General features: G+C 39.5%; 1 protein-coding gene across 1 annotated transcript in view; it reads left to right on the top strand.

The window, feature by feature from the left end:
* Positions 1-12,514: 12,514 nt before the first annotated feature.
* Positions 12,515-20,219, top strand: part of PDZD2 (PDZ domain containing 2) — a 264,784-nt gene continuing 257,079 nt past the window's right edge. Inside the window, exon 1 of the mRNA XM_063453956.1 lies at positions 12,515-13,244. Within this exon, the coding sequence (XP_063310026.1) occupies positions 12,769-13,244 (476 nt within the window). The 5' untranslated portion in view covers positions 12,515-12,768. The remainder of the gene's footprint in view (positions 13,245-20,219) is intronic.

The raw sequence follows: 20,219 nt of genomic DNA, 5'->3' as shown, positions 1-20,219 counted from the left end.
GTATTAAGTAGAAATAATGGTAGTACACTCACATTTATGCAAGCTATAGCCAGCTCTAGAGTAACAGGCGTACAGCGGTATAATCCCCACTTATAGGATATGCAGCAAGTATCCACCTCGGGAGTGATATCCAAAACTAAGGAAAGGGATAGAAAGACAACTAATAGTGCTCTCAATATAAAAATATCAATATTATAGATAAAATGAATAAAAATGTACTTACAAGGATAGAGCAGGCTAACTGCTCTATGGTACAAAAAGATATGGAAGGGCTGCGCCAAATAAGGGTAGATAGTCCAGTAAAGTATTGATAGGGTGCCAATAGATGGTCTAGGATACTTGATAGAGTTCCTTTTGTGGATGCGTCTAGTGTAGACCGTTCCGTATATGTAAATACAAGAGAGGTAGAGGCGACTAATGGTATAGTATGAAAGTTCAGGGTGTGATAGGTAACAAAATGCAGAGAACTCACATTCAAGAGAGCTATGGCCAGCTCTGGTGTGGATTGCGTACTGCTCTATGGATAGGCTGGTGGTATGATCCCCACCTGGGATTTCTTGGAGTACTGGAACTTTAAAATTGCCAGTGGAAGTAAAAGTAACCAGGAAAGGTTAAAATGCCAGGAATAGGTAAAAAAAAGTTTAAAGTGCATAGAGCGTGCAATAAAAAGAGGATTGGTACAATAAAGTAGCCAAAAAATGTTATTTATCTAAAATACACAATAAAATACAGAATTAATAACCATAAACGCGTTTCACCATAAGTGGCTTCTTCAGAATGGGAATTTTAAAGTTCCAGTACTCCAAGAAATCCCAGGTGGGGATCATACCACCAGTGCCTATCCATAGAGCAGTACCTCTGCTCTATCTTTGTGAGTATTATTTTATTTCCTCTACTACTCTCTTAACCTATCACAATTGAGAGCACTATTGCTGCTTTGTATTCTTCTATCATGGAGCCTTGGATCACCAGACGGTGCTGACGGACATATCGCTGCTACAAATCCTATAAGCGGGGATTATACCGCTATCCACACCAGAGCTGGCCATAGCTCCCTCAAATGTGAGTTTTTTACCTCTTCTTATCTGCACACTGAACCACATCAAAATTGAGAGCACTATTGTCGCTTTCTGTCTTTCTTTTCCGAGTTCTTGACTACCCAACGGTGTTGACAGAGACCCCCTCCCTACATATCCTATAAGCGGGGATTATACCGCTGTACACAATCCACATCAGAGCTGGCCATAGCTCTCTTGAATGTGAGTTCTCTACATTTTGTTACCTATCACATCCTGAACTTTCATACTATACCATTAGTCGCCTCTACCTCTCTTGTATTTACATATACAGAACGGTCTACACTAGACGCATCCACAGAGGAACTCTATCAAGTATCCTAGACCATCTATTGGCACCCTATCAATACTTTACTGGACTATCTACCCTTATTTGGCGCAGCCCTTCCATATCGTTTTGTATCTATCCACCGAAGGACCCGAGGGGGTTTCCTTCATTTGGGTTGCTGCCTACCTTGACTAATTTTGTGATTACTAGCGCTGAATTATTTTTGTGTTTAACTGCTCTATGGTATCAGCATTAGTGGTATGATCCCCCACCTAGGATTTCTTGGAGTACAGGAAAAGTACAATGCCAGGATGTAGAATCAGTGTAAAAGAAAAGATATAATTGGTACAGGGTAGTGACCAAAAACCTTTAATACACAATATAAAATATCCAAACACGTTTCGCATAGGGCTTCTTCAAGTGGATAGAGTAGTATACAACCTGGCAGTTGGAGTTTATATAGGGCTAAAATTGTTAACATTGGTGCCAAAATTAGGTTTGCCAATTAAAAATTAACATATACATAGTTGACATAAAAGAAGAAAAAAATACATATTTTTTCATTTACTACTTAAATTAAATGCTATTTGTAATAAAACATGTTAAAAACAAAGGGTTTAGAGGCTAGCATAAGTAAAATAAGTAAAGTCACGTGACAGCATGGGTAATATATTAGACGGCGGCCATACTTGGAATGGCGGCTGGCGTTTCCCTTATGGGATGGATGGCCGTAATGGGAAAGGGCGTGCGTTAACAAGTATATTGTGATGGCCGGTGGCCATGATGGGAATGGCGGCAGTCAGTCCTATAATAGGATGGCTGGCCGTAATGTGAATGGGCGACATGTAGCTATTAAGTATATATTAAAGGGGATGATAGGCATATACATAAATACAATATGTATTGGTATCCAAAAATGTACTATTCCTTGGAGAGGGGGTAATATTAAAAATATCCTAGGTAATAGTGAAATGGAATGGGTTTTCAATCTACAGACACTCACACCCCATGGCCTCAACGCAAAATTTGATTTATTTAATTTTATATAATGACGTTATGCCTTTTACTGTGTACTCCTACTTTTTTGTTTTATTTCCATTTATTTTTAGTATTTCCCACCGTTTTAATATATACATTATTGCAAAATTTTTCTGTATATTATGTATACACATATTGTAATTATGTATAAATTTATGAAATGATGCACTTCGAGGTTAAGAATGCACAAGCAACTTACACCCTAAATGGTAGTGAATTAGGGATAACCACACACGAGAAGGATTTGGGAATTGTTATAGACAACAAATTAGGCAGCAATATGCAATGTCAAACTGCAGTTTCTAAGGCCAGTAAGGTTTCGTCATGTATAAATAGGGGCATAAATTCTCGGGATGAAAATATAATTTTGCCTCTTTATAAATCACTGTTAAGACCACACATTGAATATGCTGTGCAATTTTAGGCACCTGTTCTAAAGAAAGATATCATGGCACTAGAAAAAGTGCAAAGACGAGCTACAAAATTGATAAAAGGAATGGAGCATTTTAGTTACGAAGAAAGGTTAAAAAATTTAAATCTCCTTAGTTTGGAAAAACCGCGCCTCAGAAGGAATATGATAACATTATACAAATATATCCGGGGCCAGTACAAACCATTATCTGGAAATCTATTCATAATCAGGGCTATACATAGGACACAAGGTCACACATTTAGGCTGGAAGAAAGCAGATTTCATCTAAGGCAAAGAAAATGTTTTTTTACAGTAGCAATAAGGATATGGAATTCTCTGCCTGAAGAGGTGGTTTTATCAGAGTCCATACAGATGTTTAAACTGAAATTGGATAAATACTTGCAAATACATAACATACAGGGATATAATTTTAATTAGTTGGGTAATAGCTGCTTGATCCAAGGAGACATTTTACTGCTATCTTGGGGTGAAGAAGGGATTTTTTTTCCTAGTTTGTTGCAAAATTGGAAGCGCTACAGAATAGTTTTTTTGCCTTCTTTTGGATCAACAACAAAAACATATGTGAGGAAGGCTGGACTTGATGGACGCAAGTCTCTTTTCAGCTATGTAACTATGTATATGTACTTAAGTATATGCCTATCATCATGGGATTTTTTTTTTTTTACAAGAAATAAGGATACACTGTTTGGCTATCACTGCTGTGGATTCTTCAAGAATAAGATTATCTATACAGTTTGTCTCGGTCGCTTTCAAAGTCATATATTTATAAACGCTATGCCTTTACACCGCATTGTGACTTTTTTTGCCATTTTAATATTAAACTGTTATAATATTGATATTGGCATTGCTTTCAACACATTTTTTTTGTTTAATTTTTTTTTTTTGGGGGGGGCTATAAATTGCGTGATTCAGAATATTGTTATTAAACTGATCTTCCTAAATAAAAACACAAAACAAAAATCAAAATCGAACAAACATTGATCTTGTCTTCTGAAAATGCATATAGAAAAGGCCTTTTGCATTAGTGTGCTGATGTAATCAACTAAGGCTTTTGGATAATTCATAATGATGCCTTGAAAAGGATTGCTCAGAGCAGAGCGGTAGATAAAAGCTTCTTACAAATAACATGTAGATGTTATTCACATATTAACCCTTTAAGGCCTAATATGAGTGTGAAACAGTTATGAAGGAACATAGTTTTCAAAAGAAAATTATTAGAAGGTGAGAAAAACCAACGAACCTTTGTATATCATAATAAAGAAATATTAATATTTGAAACAAAAAATGGCTTGTTCACTGTATTTACTAACAGGACAATGTCTCTTCCTCCGCAGAGTGAAGCCATGTGTTCAAGTCCAAAAAACAAACGGAGTAAAGGTCAGTGACAATGTGGCTTATGTGGTGATTTTTTGGTGTTCAAAAAAATTCCACCTTACCCTTCCACCAACTTATTTTTCTTTAGGATTAACCAGTAACACATTTTCATAATTTGACACTTTTAGTTTCCTAATTATTGCCTATACTTGACTCCACTCATTCCATGATTGAACATATAACCAGCTCTATGCCCTTTCTGGTTCTTATCTGGTTACGTCAACTTTCATGTGAAAATGTGAGGTGTGCAAAGGTGAAGCCCTCTCCAGCAGAAAAATAATTGCGTTCTTGAACACCAATCTTTAAGTACTCGTTTTTACATATTATCAATCCTTATATTGATGGTTTCGTTCTGTAGCTTGCTTTTAGTGCATTGAATGTTGGTTCATATATGATATAGATGTCCCCGGACTACCCTATTTTGCTAAAATGTTCCCTCTTCATATAATGATTAATTGATTTCTCTTTATATCCACACCAATGCTCTTGTTCACTCAGTGGTACTCCAGACACATGTGTACTACCATACATCCTACAGTACACAAAGAATAGCCCTCACCTACATCTATGTAACATGGATAACTGAAAGAGAAGAACTCATCTCCACCAAATAAATGATTTTAGAACTGATCTTGAAAAACAAAAAAAACACAATTCTATTGGATAAGCTTCCTTGGAATTCACTGCTTCTGACCTGAGCCTTTTAACTTTTATAATTATTTTTACATCTCTTTAATCACTATAATTTGCCATAAGAAAGCCTTGACTCAGTACTTTCCCATGGGGTTTTCACTGACCCTGGATTTCCTCATGCAGAGTGAGAAGATGTCCAACGTCGTTGTGTGTGTTTGTTTGTTTGCCGCCCCTTTTATCTCTCCTTATAGGTGGTGTGGAGGCTTCCCTTGTAGTCCAGTGGGGAGAGTATTGTGGTCTGCAATAATATTGGGTGCAAACCACTTTAAGAGCTCCCTCACGGTTCCTCTGGTCTGCACCTGGCTCAGGACCAACATCTAAAAGACATCCCTGCTAGCTCAAGGACAGCCAACGCTCCAGGCCGAGAAACTGGTCCACCAGTCCGTGTGTGAACCCAGGCCCAAGTGGGCTGCCTAGGCAGCCTAAAGGGTAATCCATCTCTGGCACAAACATGTATTCCTGATACTATAGTGTTAAAAACACCATCTAGCTCCCAGGTGTCCCCCCCCCCCCCCTTTTCCCTCTATTTATAGTAAAATCTTTACTTTATTTCAGTCTGCTGCTACTGGCTCTGCCCCTGAACTCTGTCCCATAGGAAAGCATTGGATTGGCTGAGCTTGTCAAGAAGCCATATCAGGGGCAGAGCCAGCACAAGCCAAACACAGCCCTGGACAATTATTATTATTATTATTTTAAAGCACCAACAAATCCCGCAGCGCTTTATAATGGGTGGACTAACAGACATGTATATGTAACCAGACAAGTTGGACACACAGGAACAGAGAAACATAGAATGTGACGGCAGACAAGAACCATTCGGCCCATCTCGTCTGCCCAATATTTAGAAATACTTTTAATTAGTCCCTGGCCTTATCTTAAGTCTAGGATAGCCTTATGCCTATCCCACGCATACTTAAACTCCCTCACTGTGTTAACCTCTACAACTTCAGCTGAAAGGCTATTCCATGCAGAGGGATCGAAGGCCCTGTTAAATGAGCTTACATGCTAGAGGAAATGCATCTCTATGAGGAAAGTTTAGTGTCTCCACCCTCTGCATGGAGACACTGAATGTTAGTGCTGCACACTGTACAGCACTGCCCCAGGAAGCACCTCTAGCAGCCAACTGAGGAGTGGTCAGTGGAGGCGTCCTAGGCTGTAATGTAAACACTGCATTTTCTCTGAAAAGTGTTTACTGTATTAATCCTGAAGGGAATGATTATACCACCACCAGAACAAATACAAAACGCTGTAGTTGTTCTGGTGACTATAGTGCCCCTTTAAATCAAGAAAACATAATCTTCAACCAACCGAACATATATTATTTTCCTAGACTACCAGCAGCATGGTACTATTTGTTCTGTACTGGTACAAATACTTACACAGAGAACATTCACCACATTAGACTTCTATTGACAAAGTGCCTCAATTGCACAGATGACTAAACTCCCTCCCCCCAAAAATTTATAAATTATGAAATTTAATCATTCAGGGTCATAATCAAGAACCACAGGATCCTGGTGCAAGAATAAAAGAGGCCCACTCAACACCTGTCTTGCCCATCGATAAGCAATACACCAGTGTGGGATTTGTGTGCTGTCTGAGCGTGACTGTGCGGTGTTGGCCGAATGTAATTCTGTGTGGAACTTGGCTAAATGTACCATTACATCACAGAACAACAATCGCAGAGCACAGCATTCTAACAAGAGTGTGACGAGACCAATCTCGCCACATTGCATTAGAGAAGCCTGATTGCCCGCCTGTTGCCTCTGGACTATGGCCTCATGTTAAAAAGCCTTCTTTTCCCCTGAAGAAAAGGCTTGTTCGTGCCTTTCTGCCCGGCGGTCGGTAGATTCAATCTACCGAACAAACAACCGAATGACTGGACCACCTGTATTGGGAGTGTGTCGCAATTTACCTCCCAGAAGCTGTGGTTAACCGCAGCTTAATTGACAAATGCTGGGTGGCCTTTGTTCGTTTGCCGAACACGTGGCGGCGGCCATTTTAAAGTCCCGAATGGCCAGCGGTGTTCAGCGCCCAAACTATGGAACTGGAAACGGATACTTATTTGCGTGAACACCGCTGAGCCGTCAGCCTCCTTGCTTCTGCATTCGGTCATTTAACCGGATGCCTGTTCATTCGGTAGTTTAAACCATATGAACAGCATTACCCCAGATAGCCATGCCATGGAGCCTATACGTGTAACGAAAGACTATAGGAAAGACTTTGGTTCCATGGCGATTGTATGTGATCTGAGCGCCATTCGATAATAATGTGCGCTCAGATCTAAGCTATCTGGGGATAGGTAGAATGTACATGTTTTGTGCAACAGTTGTAACTTTATACATTTTTATGTCTTTTACTGTCTTTTACTGCCATGTGGTTAATGGAGTTTTGCCTCTGTCCTGGGAGATAATTGGATTACTTCCCAATTATCTCCAGGACAAAGGGAGGGACATTAGGATGCATTGTGGGGATGTTTTACCTCTGTGTGTCTGTCATTGGTTCATGTCTGTCCTTTGTCACAGTCTTCCATCTGGTCCCATAGGGGGGTGTCCACCAGGTGGAAGACCTGCATAAATACTGGGCAGGTAGCCCTCCATAAACCAGGCCACTGCTTGACCCATAACACGGAGCCTTGTCTCGTTCTTGGGGGGAATTTACTGTATGCTGTTAGAGACTGACTGCTAGGAGTGTAAGCCACTTGGGTGCTTTTCCTATTCGTCTGCTAGCAGCTATTCGTGAGGTTCCAGTTCGGGAGTTTGGAGTGCTATTTTGTATGCAGTTCCGGAGTTTGGAGCATTCCCTTGTATTCAGTTCGGGAGTTTGGTGTTCTGCAGTAGCTGTGCCTGTATCTCTGGAAGGGGAAGATTGACTAAATGGCGGTTTAAAGAGAATGTGCCATTACATCACAGAGCACAGCATTCTAACACGAGAATGCACCATTACATCACAGAACAACAATCGCAGAGCACAGCATTCTAACAAGAGAATGTGTCATTACATCACAGAGCAGCAATGGCAAAGCACAGCATTCTAACATGAGAATGCACCATTACATCACAGAGCAACAATCACAGAGCACAGCATTCTAACAAGAGAATGTACCATTACATCACAGAGCAGCAATGGCAAAGCACATCATTCTAACAAGAGAATGTGCCATTACATCACAGAGCAACACTGACAGAGCACATAATTCTAATATGAGAATGCACCATTACATCACAGAGCAACAATCACAGAGCACAGCATTCTAACAAGAGAATGTGCCATTACATCACAGTGCAGCAGTGGCAATGCACAGCATTCTAACAAGAGAATGTGGCATTACATCACAGAGCAACACTGACAGACCACAGCATTCTAACACGAGAATGCACCATTATATCACAGAGCAACAATCGCAGAGCACAGCATTCTAACAAGAGAATGTGTCATTACATCACAGAGCAGCAATGGCAAAGCACAGCATTCTAACATGAGAATGCACCATTACATCACAGAGCAACAATCACAGAGCACAGCATTCTAACAAGAGAATGTACCATTACATCACAGAACAGCAATGGCAAAGCACATCATTCTAACAAGAGAATGTGCCATTACATCACAGAGCAGCAATGGCAGAGCATTCTAACAAGAGAATGTGTCATTACATCACAGAGCAACAATCGCAGAGCACAGCATTCTAACAAGAGAATGTGCCATTACATCACAGAGCAGCAATGGCAAAGCACAGTATTCTAACAAGAGAACGTGCCATTACATCACAGAGCAACAATGGCAGAGCATTCTAACAAGAGAACGTGCCATTACATCACAGAGCAACAATGGCAGAGCATTATAACAAGAGAATGTGCCATTACATCACAAAGCAACACAGACAAGGCACTGCACTCTAACAAGAAAATGTGCCATTACATAACAAAGCAAACAAGGCACTGCATTCTAACAAGATAATTTGCCTTATAGAATGACATTGAGAAAGCACAGCATGTTACCAGAAGTCTGTGCCTTATAGTCTAATGTTGGGAAAGCACAGCATTCTACTAGGACTGTACACTCACCCCATGCAATTGCATCAACAGAGTACAATATATTATTTACCAAGGACAAATACATTGTTTGTTTTAAATTTACCCAGTAAAAAATAACCGTATTCTGCTAGTAGATTGCGTGGTTAGCAGGGCTACAGAAGTATTCACCTCCTGCAGATCCCTTGTTAAAATATATTTTGTGTACCCCTATTCAGAACATAATAGTATTGCTGAAATTTAAACAGGACATCACTTTTTATATTACATTGGATTCATAAATCGTAGATAATGTAAAACAAATTATGTAAATAGTTGCATTTGCTTCTGGTTAGAAAACAAAAACTTTTTATATCAATGTGGCACTGTTTGTTTTTATTTGTACTTATTTTTTGTTTTTTCTGTTGTTGTTTTGAACTCATAACCTCTGAAATGTGTTGTGGTTCCAGACTAGTCAAAAAAAAGTAAAATGATTTTGGAAACTGTGTGCGTAATTTAAAATTCGGAATTTCAAATTTCAGGTCAAAGTAGCTCAACTGGAAACATATTTAACTAAGTGAATTTTTCCAGTTTAGCCATTGTATCCTTCAATCGCACATTCACTTTGAATTCTCACATTAGTAAATAACTGTGATAATGTTACATTTCAGAAATGTTATACATTCTTGGTCATTAATATAATCCCACTTAAAAATGCAGCAATAGTTACCTTTTGAAATGGTACTTCCTGCTTTACGTGAAGTTTTTAAAAGCTAAACAAGAATACATTACCACACTTTAATTTTAGCTTCTAAATTAGTAAAGTGGAACTTGAATTACTCTGTGCAGCAGCTAAACATTTTCTTAATTGAATAATTTGGGGAGTAGAGGCAATATTGTTAAATGAAATTAAAATATGATTGACTTATTGGCAGGATTGTAAACGTAACCAAAAAATAGCAAGCTTATCTGCTCTGACCAAGTAATAAAGTAAGTAAAAAGGAGAGCATTCACGTGTCTTGCTTTAAACTGTCTACTAGACTGTTCTAGTTTTTTATCCTGTTTATCTTTGTTTTGCTTTGTTTAAGCAGATTAAATGATGATGAGGAAGATAAATATTTAAGTCCTCAACCAAGGCTTTTATTAAGATCTTGATAAAAGTATGGGTTAGTGACTGATAAGTTTATCATCCTTATGATGTTTTTATCTGCTTTAAAAAAAAAAGAAGCAGAACTCGCTTTGAAGCATGATCTGTGAGTGCTATAATGTTTTTTTTTAAATGATTAAAAAAATATTTATGCATATTTTTTTAAATGTATTTGTTGTGATACAGAGATTTTGTCTTTGGAGTTTATATTGTGTGTGTGTATCTATGTATGTATGTATGAATGTATATATATATATATATATATATATATATATATATATATATATATATAGTGTGTGTGTGTGTCTAGGTATAAGCATAGGATAGTATAGAAGAGCAAGTCGGTTGTGGTGTGCCGGAACCGACGATGCAGTAGGCCTGTAAATAAAGAGGAACCACCAAGAAGAAAAGGAAAAGAGAGAAAGAAAGGAAGATGAAAATGTTGAGTATGTAGAGTGGCGGGAGGGTAATTCAAAACGCTGACCTCAGATGGTATGGAGTAAGGTAAGGGGTCTCCCTTAAGTAGGTAAGTAAAATAATAAGCCCCTCCCACAATTACAGGCAAACCGCCTTAATATATATATATATATATATATATATATATACAGTATCTCACAAAAGTGAGTACACCCCTCACATTTTTGTAAATATTTTATTATATCTTTTCATGGGACAACACTGAAGAAATGATACTCTGCTACAATGTAGAGTAGTAAGTGTACAGCCTGTATAACAGTGTAAATTTGCTGTCCCTTCAAAATAACTCAACACACAGCCATTAATGCCTAACCGTTGGCAACAAAAATGAGTACACCCCTAAGTGTAAATGTCCAAATTGGGCCCAATTAGCCATTTTACCTCCCCAGTGTTATGTGACTCATTAGTGTTACAAGGTCTTAGGTGTGAATGGGGAGCAGGTGTGTTAAATTTGGTGTTATCGCTTTCACACTCTCTCATACTGGTCACTGGTAGTTCAACATGGCACCTCATGGCAAATAACTCTCTGAGGATCTGAAAAAAATTATTGTTGCGCTAAATAAAGATGGCCTAGGCTATAAGAAGGTTGCCAAGACCCTGAAACTGAACTGAAGCACAGAGGGCAAGACCGTACAGCGGTTTCACAGGACAGGTTCCATTCAGAACAGGCCTCGCCATGGTCGACCAAAGATGCTGAGTGCACATACTCAGCCTCATATCCAGAGGTTGTTTTTGGGAAATAGACATATTAGTGCTGCCAGCATTGCTAAAGAGATTGAAGAGGTGGGGGGATCAACCTGTCAGTGCTCAGACCATACGCCGCACACTGCATCAAATTTGTCTGCCTGGATGTCATCCCAGAAGGAAGCCTCTTTTAAAGATGATGCACAAGAAAGCCCGCAAACAGTTTGCTGAAGACAAGCAGACTAAGGACATGGATTACTGGAACCATGTCCTGTGGTCTGATGAGACCAAGATAAACTTATTTGGTTCAGATGGTGTCAAGCGTGTGTGGCGGCAACCAGCTGAGGAGTACAAAGAGTGTCTTGCCTACAGTCAAGCATGGTGGTGGGAGTGTCATGGTCTGGGCTGCCGGCACTGGGGAGCTACAGTTCATTGAGGGAGCCATGAATGCCAACATGTACTGTGACATACTGAAGCAGAGCATGATCCCCTCCCTCCCTCGACTGGGCCGCAGGGCATTATTCCAACATAACAATCGCAAACATACCTCCAAGATGACCTCTGCCTTGCTAAAGAAGCTGAAGGTAAAGGTGATGGACTGGCCAAGCATGTCTCCAGACCTATACCCTATTGAGCATCTGTGGGGCATCCTCAAACGGAAGGTGGGGGAGCGCAAGGTCTCTAATATCCACCAGCTCCGTGATGTCATCATGGAGGAGTGGAAGAGGACTCCAGTGGCAACCTGTGAAGCTGTGGTGAACTCTATGCCCATGAGGGTTAAGGCAGTGCTGGAAAATAATGGTGGCCACACAAAATATTGACACTTGAGCCCAATTTCAACATTTCCACTTAGGGGTGTACTCACTTTTGTTGCCAAACGGTTTAGACATTAATGGCTGTGTGTGGAGTTATTGAGGGGACAGCAAATGTATACTGTTATACAGGCTGTACACTTACTACTTTACATTGTAGCAGAGTGTCATTTCTTCAGTGTGATCACATGAAAAGATATAAAATATTTACAAAAATGTGAGTGGTGTACTCACTTTTGTGAGATAGTATGTATGTATGTGTATGTGTGTGTATATATATATAATCAGAGTATTGATTAATCTGGATTTAAAAATATCTTGTTTTATTTTATTTATGTTTTTATGTAAATGGTTATTGTAGCTTATTATAGTATTAATATATAATGGTATTGGGGTTTATTATATGTATTTTTTTCCCCTTGTAGGTTGACTCATGACCAAAATATTTATGCTACTTTATCTTGGAAACATGTTCAAGAACAATCTTGTCATGTGCAGACAGCTGTGAAATTATTGAAGCTGAGAATTGCTCATCAACTTCCTTCCTTAACCTGAATGCTTCTTAGCACTTGGTTCTGTTATTTCAGCCTGCTTGAACTTTGCCAAGTTTTAGAATGTGACATCATTTGATCCCACTTGAACTGAATCTATTCATACATTCTTTCTCTGTTCTACATTTTGTTCCTTTGGATACACTCTGTAGAGATGTGAAAGAGGTGTTTCGCATAATGTTAGAAGAGTCAACCAATCACAATGCCCATTACTCAGGAGAATGCTATGTTCTATCGTGCCCTTCTCCATCAGTGGCTAAGGGACAACCTAAAAATGGAAGCCAATGGACCAGAGAAGACTTTGTATCTATCTGCCATTCAGAAACTAACAGAATACATTCAATTCAACTTTGTATTAGATGAGACGTTGTTGGATCACAAGCAGAGCATGATGGATATGGAAATCTGCACAGTTCATCTAACCAAGGATGAAAACAGCGATGAGGTTCTTGGCCTTAGTTTTGGCAATATTCCTATTTTTGGACACTGTGGTGAAAAACGTAGGGGAGGTAAAAAGAGGAAAGTACAAAATGGACCAGTGCTTGATGTTGGGTGTATCTGGATAACGGACTTGAAAAAACAGAGTCCGGCAGCAAGGTGTGGGAAGATGAAGCTACGAGATGAAGTCCTATCATTGAATGGCCAGCTCATGGTTGGTGTTGATGTCTGTGGTGCCAGGTAAGATCCATTTATCATTCTTTCTAGTGCATTTATAAAAAGTGAATCACTTCACTGTGTCTAAACTAGATTTTACTCTAATCGGATTGCCTCTTGGGGGCCTGTATGAACTGTGCAGAGATTTGGATATCTAACAAAGATGATTATCTAATGATGCTCAAAACTGGTATGTCTCACAACCCAAATAGACAGTTACACAAAGTTACACCATATGCATTTAGCTGGCTGTGATAGCCAATTGCTATACAAAAGTCATATACTGGCTGTACCAGCATAGTTTGGGATAATTTTCAAATTGTTGCTTTCTTCCTCTCCCAATGCTATTAATTATATATAAATGTAACAATTACTTGTTTTACTTTTTTCAGTTAATCACCTGGCAAATATGCCCCATTGTGTCAAATATTATTTAGCTTTGACACCTTTACTATTTTGTCTGAGTGGCAGTAAAATACAATTTCAGCTCAGTCTGTGTCTACCAGTATAGAGAGGCTGGTGCAGTTTCTAGATTATTGGACACTTGACTCTTCCCTCAGATTTGACTCTGCCAAGCTAAGACCCAGTGAGACATCCTGCCCAGTATAACACCATATGCCCATAGATACTTGGGAAATAACACTCACTCTCTAAAGAGGTCCAACTCCATCCCCTGGTTCTTTTAGTCAGTGACAGCCCTAGGGAGTACAGGTTCTGAGGGCAGAATCTAAAGTCAATGGATGATGTCAGAAATGCTGTTACATAAGACTAAACAAGTCTCTGGGATTTTATATCCAGAACATGGGACTTCTCCCATGCCATCTCCAGCCATAGATAGAACAATAGAACAATCAAGAGAAAACTAATCATTGCAGAAATGTATTGTGTATTGAGTTCAGCATGCACTGTAGGGCTTTTTTTCTTCGGAGAATTATCGAAACAGACTACCATAGAGTTCTACTGAGATACCACACAAAAACTCATCTTCTTGGACTGGGGGTTGGACAATGGGAGGGAAAGTAGAGTGGATGGGACACATGTAATATAATGAAGGAAGGTAGAATTGGGGAGGAGTGGAATGAGAGAGGACTGTCATCAGGGCCGGATTAATTTAGGGGCTGATGGAGCTGCAGCTTTGAAACAGGCTCATTGATTTAAAAAAAAAAAAAAAAGTAATTTTAATAATTTTGGTTTGTTTTCTATATCACATTCCAAATTACATAAATAACCATGAAAATGTAATAAATTATCCTTAATACTGTTGCAGTGGAACATCTTCTAACCACAACCATGCACTCAGCCTAAAATAAATGTGACTTGGTCATTGGAAATGTTGCAAGATGTGCGCTTTTTATACACGTGTTTCTGTAAATTATATTTATTATTGTGTAATATTTATGTCTTGTCTTTTTTAGATCCTTTTTTTTTTAATTCTTTATTCACTTAAGCAATTTTCTTTTTCATTTCCAATTTGATGTTATAATACGGATATGCCAGCATTTTTATGCCATTCTGTACACTGTATCACAAAGTAGCAACATCGTAATTTACATATTTAGAACTATTTCATTTCTAGTTATTTTTATTTTTCTCCTTTTTCTTCAAAATTAATTAAGTGTATACATCACACTCATCACACCCTGGCAAATGCAACACTAAAGTAGATAAACAGTTAATATATTGTACACTTTATACATGCCTCAATTGTTCTTAATTGTGCAGTAATCAGAATATGCTCTCTCATAAATAAAAATACTCAGACTCAGTGGAATTACTGAGCATGTTGTATGAATAACGCAGCAACCTAAACCTGTTTATCAGCCATGCCCCCACTCATGGCATGGGATGCAGGGGCATGGGGTAAATATAAATCAAGGGGGCTGAACTGTTTTAAAAATAAAACGAGTGGGACATAGGGTCCTCCCTGTGCCCATGCAAGGGGGATTCCAAATACATAAATAATGAAAAGGGGGTGGACATCCCCCTCGAAAAAATATTTTTCTCAGCCCACACCCCAATTAACAGAACTATCTACTCCCCTCACCCTAATGATAGTGAGGGGGGGCAATAAAACGAATATCTTTATAGAAAAAAATATATACTTATCAGATTTCTTCTAAATCATCTTTTCCTTTGTCTCAAAAAAAGTCTATAAGAAAATTCACATTAACGCAAATCACTCTGATTGGTTGGCTTGCAAGCCTACCAATCAGTGGTCAGAGAGGCAAGTCTCACTTACGTCGAGACTTGTGTGAGGAATTTTGGGAATGGGGATGGGAACAACTGATGCCCATTTGCAAATTTTAGTAGATATGCCCCCATCTGCCAAGTGGCAGGTTGAAATATAAGGGAGGTCTACCAACTGCCTTATACTAAAATGGGGTCATATAAGTCAGTGGTAAGACACAACTTTGAATATGCAGTGCAATTTTAGGCATCCGATTTAAAGAAGAATATTTTATAACTAGAAAGAGCAGAGTCGAGTTACAAAATTAACCGGGGGATGATGTACATTAGTTATGAATAAAGACTATAAAAACCCAATTTGCTTTCTTTTGAGAAAAGGCATCTCAGAGGTGATATGATGGCAACTATCAAATCTGTGCAGGGCCAGTACAAACCGCAATGTACTAACCTGTTCCTTAGCAGGCATATACAACAGACAAGAGGTCACCCACTTAGACAGGAAGACAGTTTTTTTCTCTATCCAAATAAGGTATCTTATTAGATTCTGCAGATAATAAGGATATAATTAATATATGTGTGAATAGGTTGCTGATCCAATGATAAATCTGATTTCTATTATGAAATCAGGAAGAATTATTTTTCCTTTTTGTGGCATATTGTAAATCGGTTCGAATGGGTGTTTTTTGTTTTTTCTTTTTGCATTCTTTTGGATCAGCAATGGAAATAAGGAATGGGTTTTAAAGGTTGAACTTGATGGTAATGAGTAATTTTTTTTAACCTTCAACCTAGATTACTATATATATTGAACCCCATAGGTTTATTTATTTTTACATTTTCATGTAGTGCCCGGCTAGCAAGTTCTGTCCAGCCGCCACATTGTTATCCTTTGCACCACCAAGGGCTATTAAAGGGACACTATAGTCACCAGAACAACTACAGTGTAATGTAGTTGTTCTGGTGAGTATAATCATTCCCTGCAGGCATTTTCATGTAAACCCTGCCTTATCAGCAACAAGGCAGTGTTTATATTGCACCGTAGGGACTTCTCCAGTGGCCCCTCCTCAGATGACCACTGGAGGTGCTTCCTGGGGCAGTGCTGCACAGTGTACAGCACTACCATTCAACGTCTCCACGCTCTGCATGGAGAGTCTTAACTTTCCTCATAGAGAAGAAAGTTAAGGGGGGGGGGGTGCAAGCCACCTAAACGGTGGTTTTGACGCTATATGGTTAGGAATACATGTTTGTGTTCCTGACCCTATAGTGTTACTTTAACTATTTGCATGCTGGGTGGTAGCACTAACAGTGGGCCATAGAGATTAATGGTTGGTCAACATTGGGTAAATAACTAACTAAATTTTTACAGAATTACAGAATGAACGTATAGGTGACTGAAGTTCAGAAGAACTAAAAAAATGTATGGTAAAAAAAAACAAAAATGATTTCCGGGCATATCTATAATTTAGTATTTATAATGAATACCAGAGTCGCCAGCATTCAAAATAAAATCCCAATGTTTATTCTCACTGTAGGGACATAATAGCCTTTTGTAGCAAATGTAAAAGTTAAAAGAACTGATAAACTACATAACTGATAAACTTACTGCTGTAAAACTACAGGCACAGACACCAGACATTCCTAATTTAAAATGGTGCTTACAATAATATAAATATATAATAAATAATCAGGAGGTTCCAAAGCTATATAGGACACACTATTTTTTTTAGCTACCAACACACCTGGGGATAAGCTTGTTGAAGACTAGAGTCTTCTGATTTGGCAGCTTCCATTTTAAAAGACATACTGTTCCCATGACGACGCACATGTCCAATCTTATAGATGAGTCTGAACCATTTTCTCTCTAAGTATCTGAAACATCCCCAGGTATAGCTTGTAACTAATGTATTATATAACATGCAAATGCTCAATAGGCATCTATAATGCATATATCATTTCATAGCTGTCTGTGATGACAAGGGCTTTGAGTATTCTAACTCCAGATTAGCTGGTACAAGGTGGTACAAACACGAGCTGAAGAAGATGGTTTTCTGAACAACTCTATGCTCCTGTCAGCTCTCTCCTCCTCTGCGCCCTCCGGTCAGCACCTCGGTCAGCTCCCAGTGTAAGTGGCTCTCGCGAGACTTACAGTGTAAGCTGACAGAAGAGCAGAACGGACGGCGCAGAGGAGGAGAGAGCTGACAGGAGCTGCAGAACAGGTAAGTTACAGCTCTGCCAGCCCCCCTCTCCCCCCCACTGAACTGCCACTGGACCACCAGGGAAGGAGAGCCCCCCTCCCTGCCATATATCAAGCAGGGAGGGGGGACGAAAAAAAAATGTATCAATAAAATAAGAAATAATAATAAAAAAATAATAAGAATAAAAAAATAATAAGAATAAAAAAATAATTAATAATAACAAAAAAAAGGGGTATAAGGACCACTATGGGAGGGGGGGGGGGTATAAGGACCACTATGGGAGGGTGGGGGTGGGTTAAGGACCACTATGGGAGGGAGGGGGGTATAAGGACCACTATGGGAGGGAGGGGGGTATAAGGACCGCTATGGGAGGGAGGGGGGTATAAGGACCGCTATGGGAGGGAGGGGGGGTATAAGGACCACTATGGGAGGGAGGGGGGGGGATAAGGACCACTATGGGAGGGAGGGGGGATAAGGACCACTATGGGAGGGAGGGGGGGGTATAAGGACCACTATGGGAGGGAGGGGGGGGATAAGGACCACTATGGGAGGGAGGGGGGGGTATAAGGACCACTATGGGAGGGAGGGGGGGTATAAGGACCACTATGGGAGGGAGGGGGGGGATAAGGACCACTATGGGAGGGAGGGGGGATAAGGACCACTATGGGAGGGAGGGGGGGTATAAGGACCACTATGGGAGGGAGGGGGGGGGATAAGGACCACTATGGGAGGGGAGGGTAAGGACCACTAGGGGAGGGGTGAGTCAGGACCACTGGGGGGGGGGGTGAAGGAACACGGGGGTGGGGAGGTAAGGACCACTGAGGGAGGAGGAGGGGAAGTCAGGACATATGGGGGGGGGAGGGGGCGGCAACAATTGTTTTGCCTACGGCGGCAAATATCCTTGCACCGGCCCTGCACACACTGCATTCACACACTGCATTCATACACACACACACTGCATTCATGCACACACACACTGCATTCATGCACACACACACTGCATTCATGCACACACACACTGCATTCATGCACACACACACTGCACTCATACACACACTGCACTCATGCACACACGCTGCACTCATACACACACACATACGCACCCACTGCATTCATTATACACACACTGTAAATAAATATTCAATTAATATATTTTTTTTAGGATCTAATTTTATTTAGAAATTTACCAGTAGCTGCTGCATTTCCCACCCTAGTCTTATACTCGAGTCAATAAGTTTTCCCAGTTTTTTGGGATAAAATTAGGGGCCTCGGCTTATATTCGGGTCGGCTTATACTCGAGTATATACGGTAAGTGAGAAATCAGATCAGTGAATAAAGGCTTATTTATCCCTTTACATCACTTTACATCGCTCGTATATTCCTATCAGTAAAGTGTTCCTTTGAGCTTTGTGGCCATGTATAGAAATATCAAAATCGGAGAGGCAAAGATAATTTAAAAGAATTAAGTAAGAGTGTAGTGGGCATAAGTAGTCTTGCGGGGAGGGAAAGGCCAAATGTTGTTGGTTTTTTTTATTTTTATAATCCTTTCAGTTGAATTTTCCATATCACGCTAGGAGCTTTTAATGCCAGATTAAGCTCATTCACATAGTATTGAAACATTGGGTACCCCAGCATCTGGCTGCGTGATCAGTAATGCTTAGCTACTTGTATGCTTTGCTGACCTCTTTTTTTTTAAGCATGCTTCACTAAATGAATTGGGACAGGCATTCACATTTTGTACAGATTTGTACTCTGATTTGTTGTAATGGAATCTAAAATAAGCAGATACAAATTTCTTGGTTTCTTTTGCCACTCCAATAAAAGCAAATATTAAGAAAGATGGAACGTTGTTTGAGGTCCGGATGCTATGTAGTCTTTTACAAACCTCCTATTTTATTTAATGCTAGAGTTTCCATTGTTTAGTATGCATGGCTCCTGTTTTCCCTCACTAGGAATAGCGAGTGCCACTGGTGGTATTGGAACCTACCAAAAGGTATTTTTGTGCCATTACCTATACCAGACCTTGACAGCCTCATAGAAAATAATCAGAGCACGAGAGCTGCCTATGAGTGTTCAAAAGTGTCAATGTTCTATTATTTATAACTTTTTATATTAATACCGAATCAAAGAAATTGGGTTTAGCACCAAGCTGCCAATGACAGAGCACCGTAATGCCATAACTATTTGCAGTAAATTCTGGTTTTACCCGTTCTCCCCTCCGTTCCTCTAATACACTCCCTGTAAGACAGGATTGTCACTTACCTGGAAATGACACCATGGGATAAATAAAACATTATCAAAAAATTCCTATAACTTGTGCAAACCTTTTTTCTTTCTTCATCTAGATAGGATATACAATACATTTGACAAGTCACAAGAGAAACACATTGCTGCGTTTTTTTTTTCCTGTTCCACTTACTATATTCATTGACAGAAAGGGCAGAGTTTATAGCAATGGAGGCACTCAGAATAAAGGTATATACAGCAGTCTGAACTTCTACATTCAATTTAGAATTTTCAGACCTCACAAATACATATTTATAAAATAAAGAGGATAAGTAACCATCATTTTAAATATGCTGGGAAGGCACATTTTCCCTTTCAATCTCCATCACAGGCT

The sequence above is a fragment of the Pelobates fuscus genome, chromosome 5, assembly GCF_036172605.1.
Source record: "Pelobates fuscus isolate aPelFus1 chromosome 5, aPelFus1.pri, whole genome shotgun sequence".
Lineage (NCBI taxonomy): Eukaryota > Metazoa > Chordata > Amphibia > Anura > Pelobatidae > Pelobates > Pelobates fuscus.
Note: the sequence above shows the minus strand (reverse complement) of the source record. Positions and strands in the feature narration are given on the sequence as shown.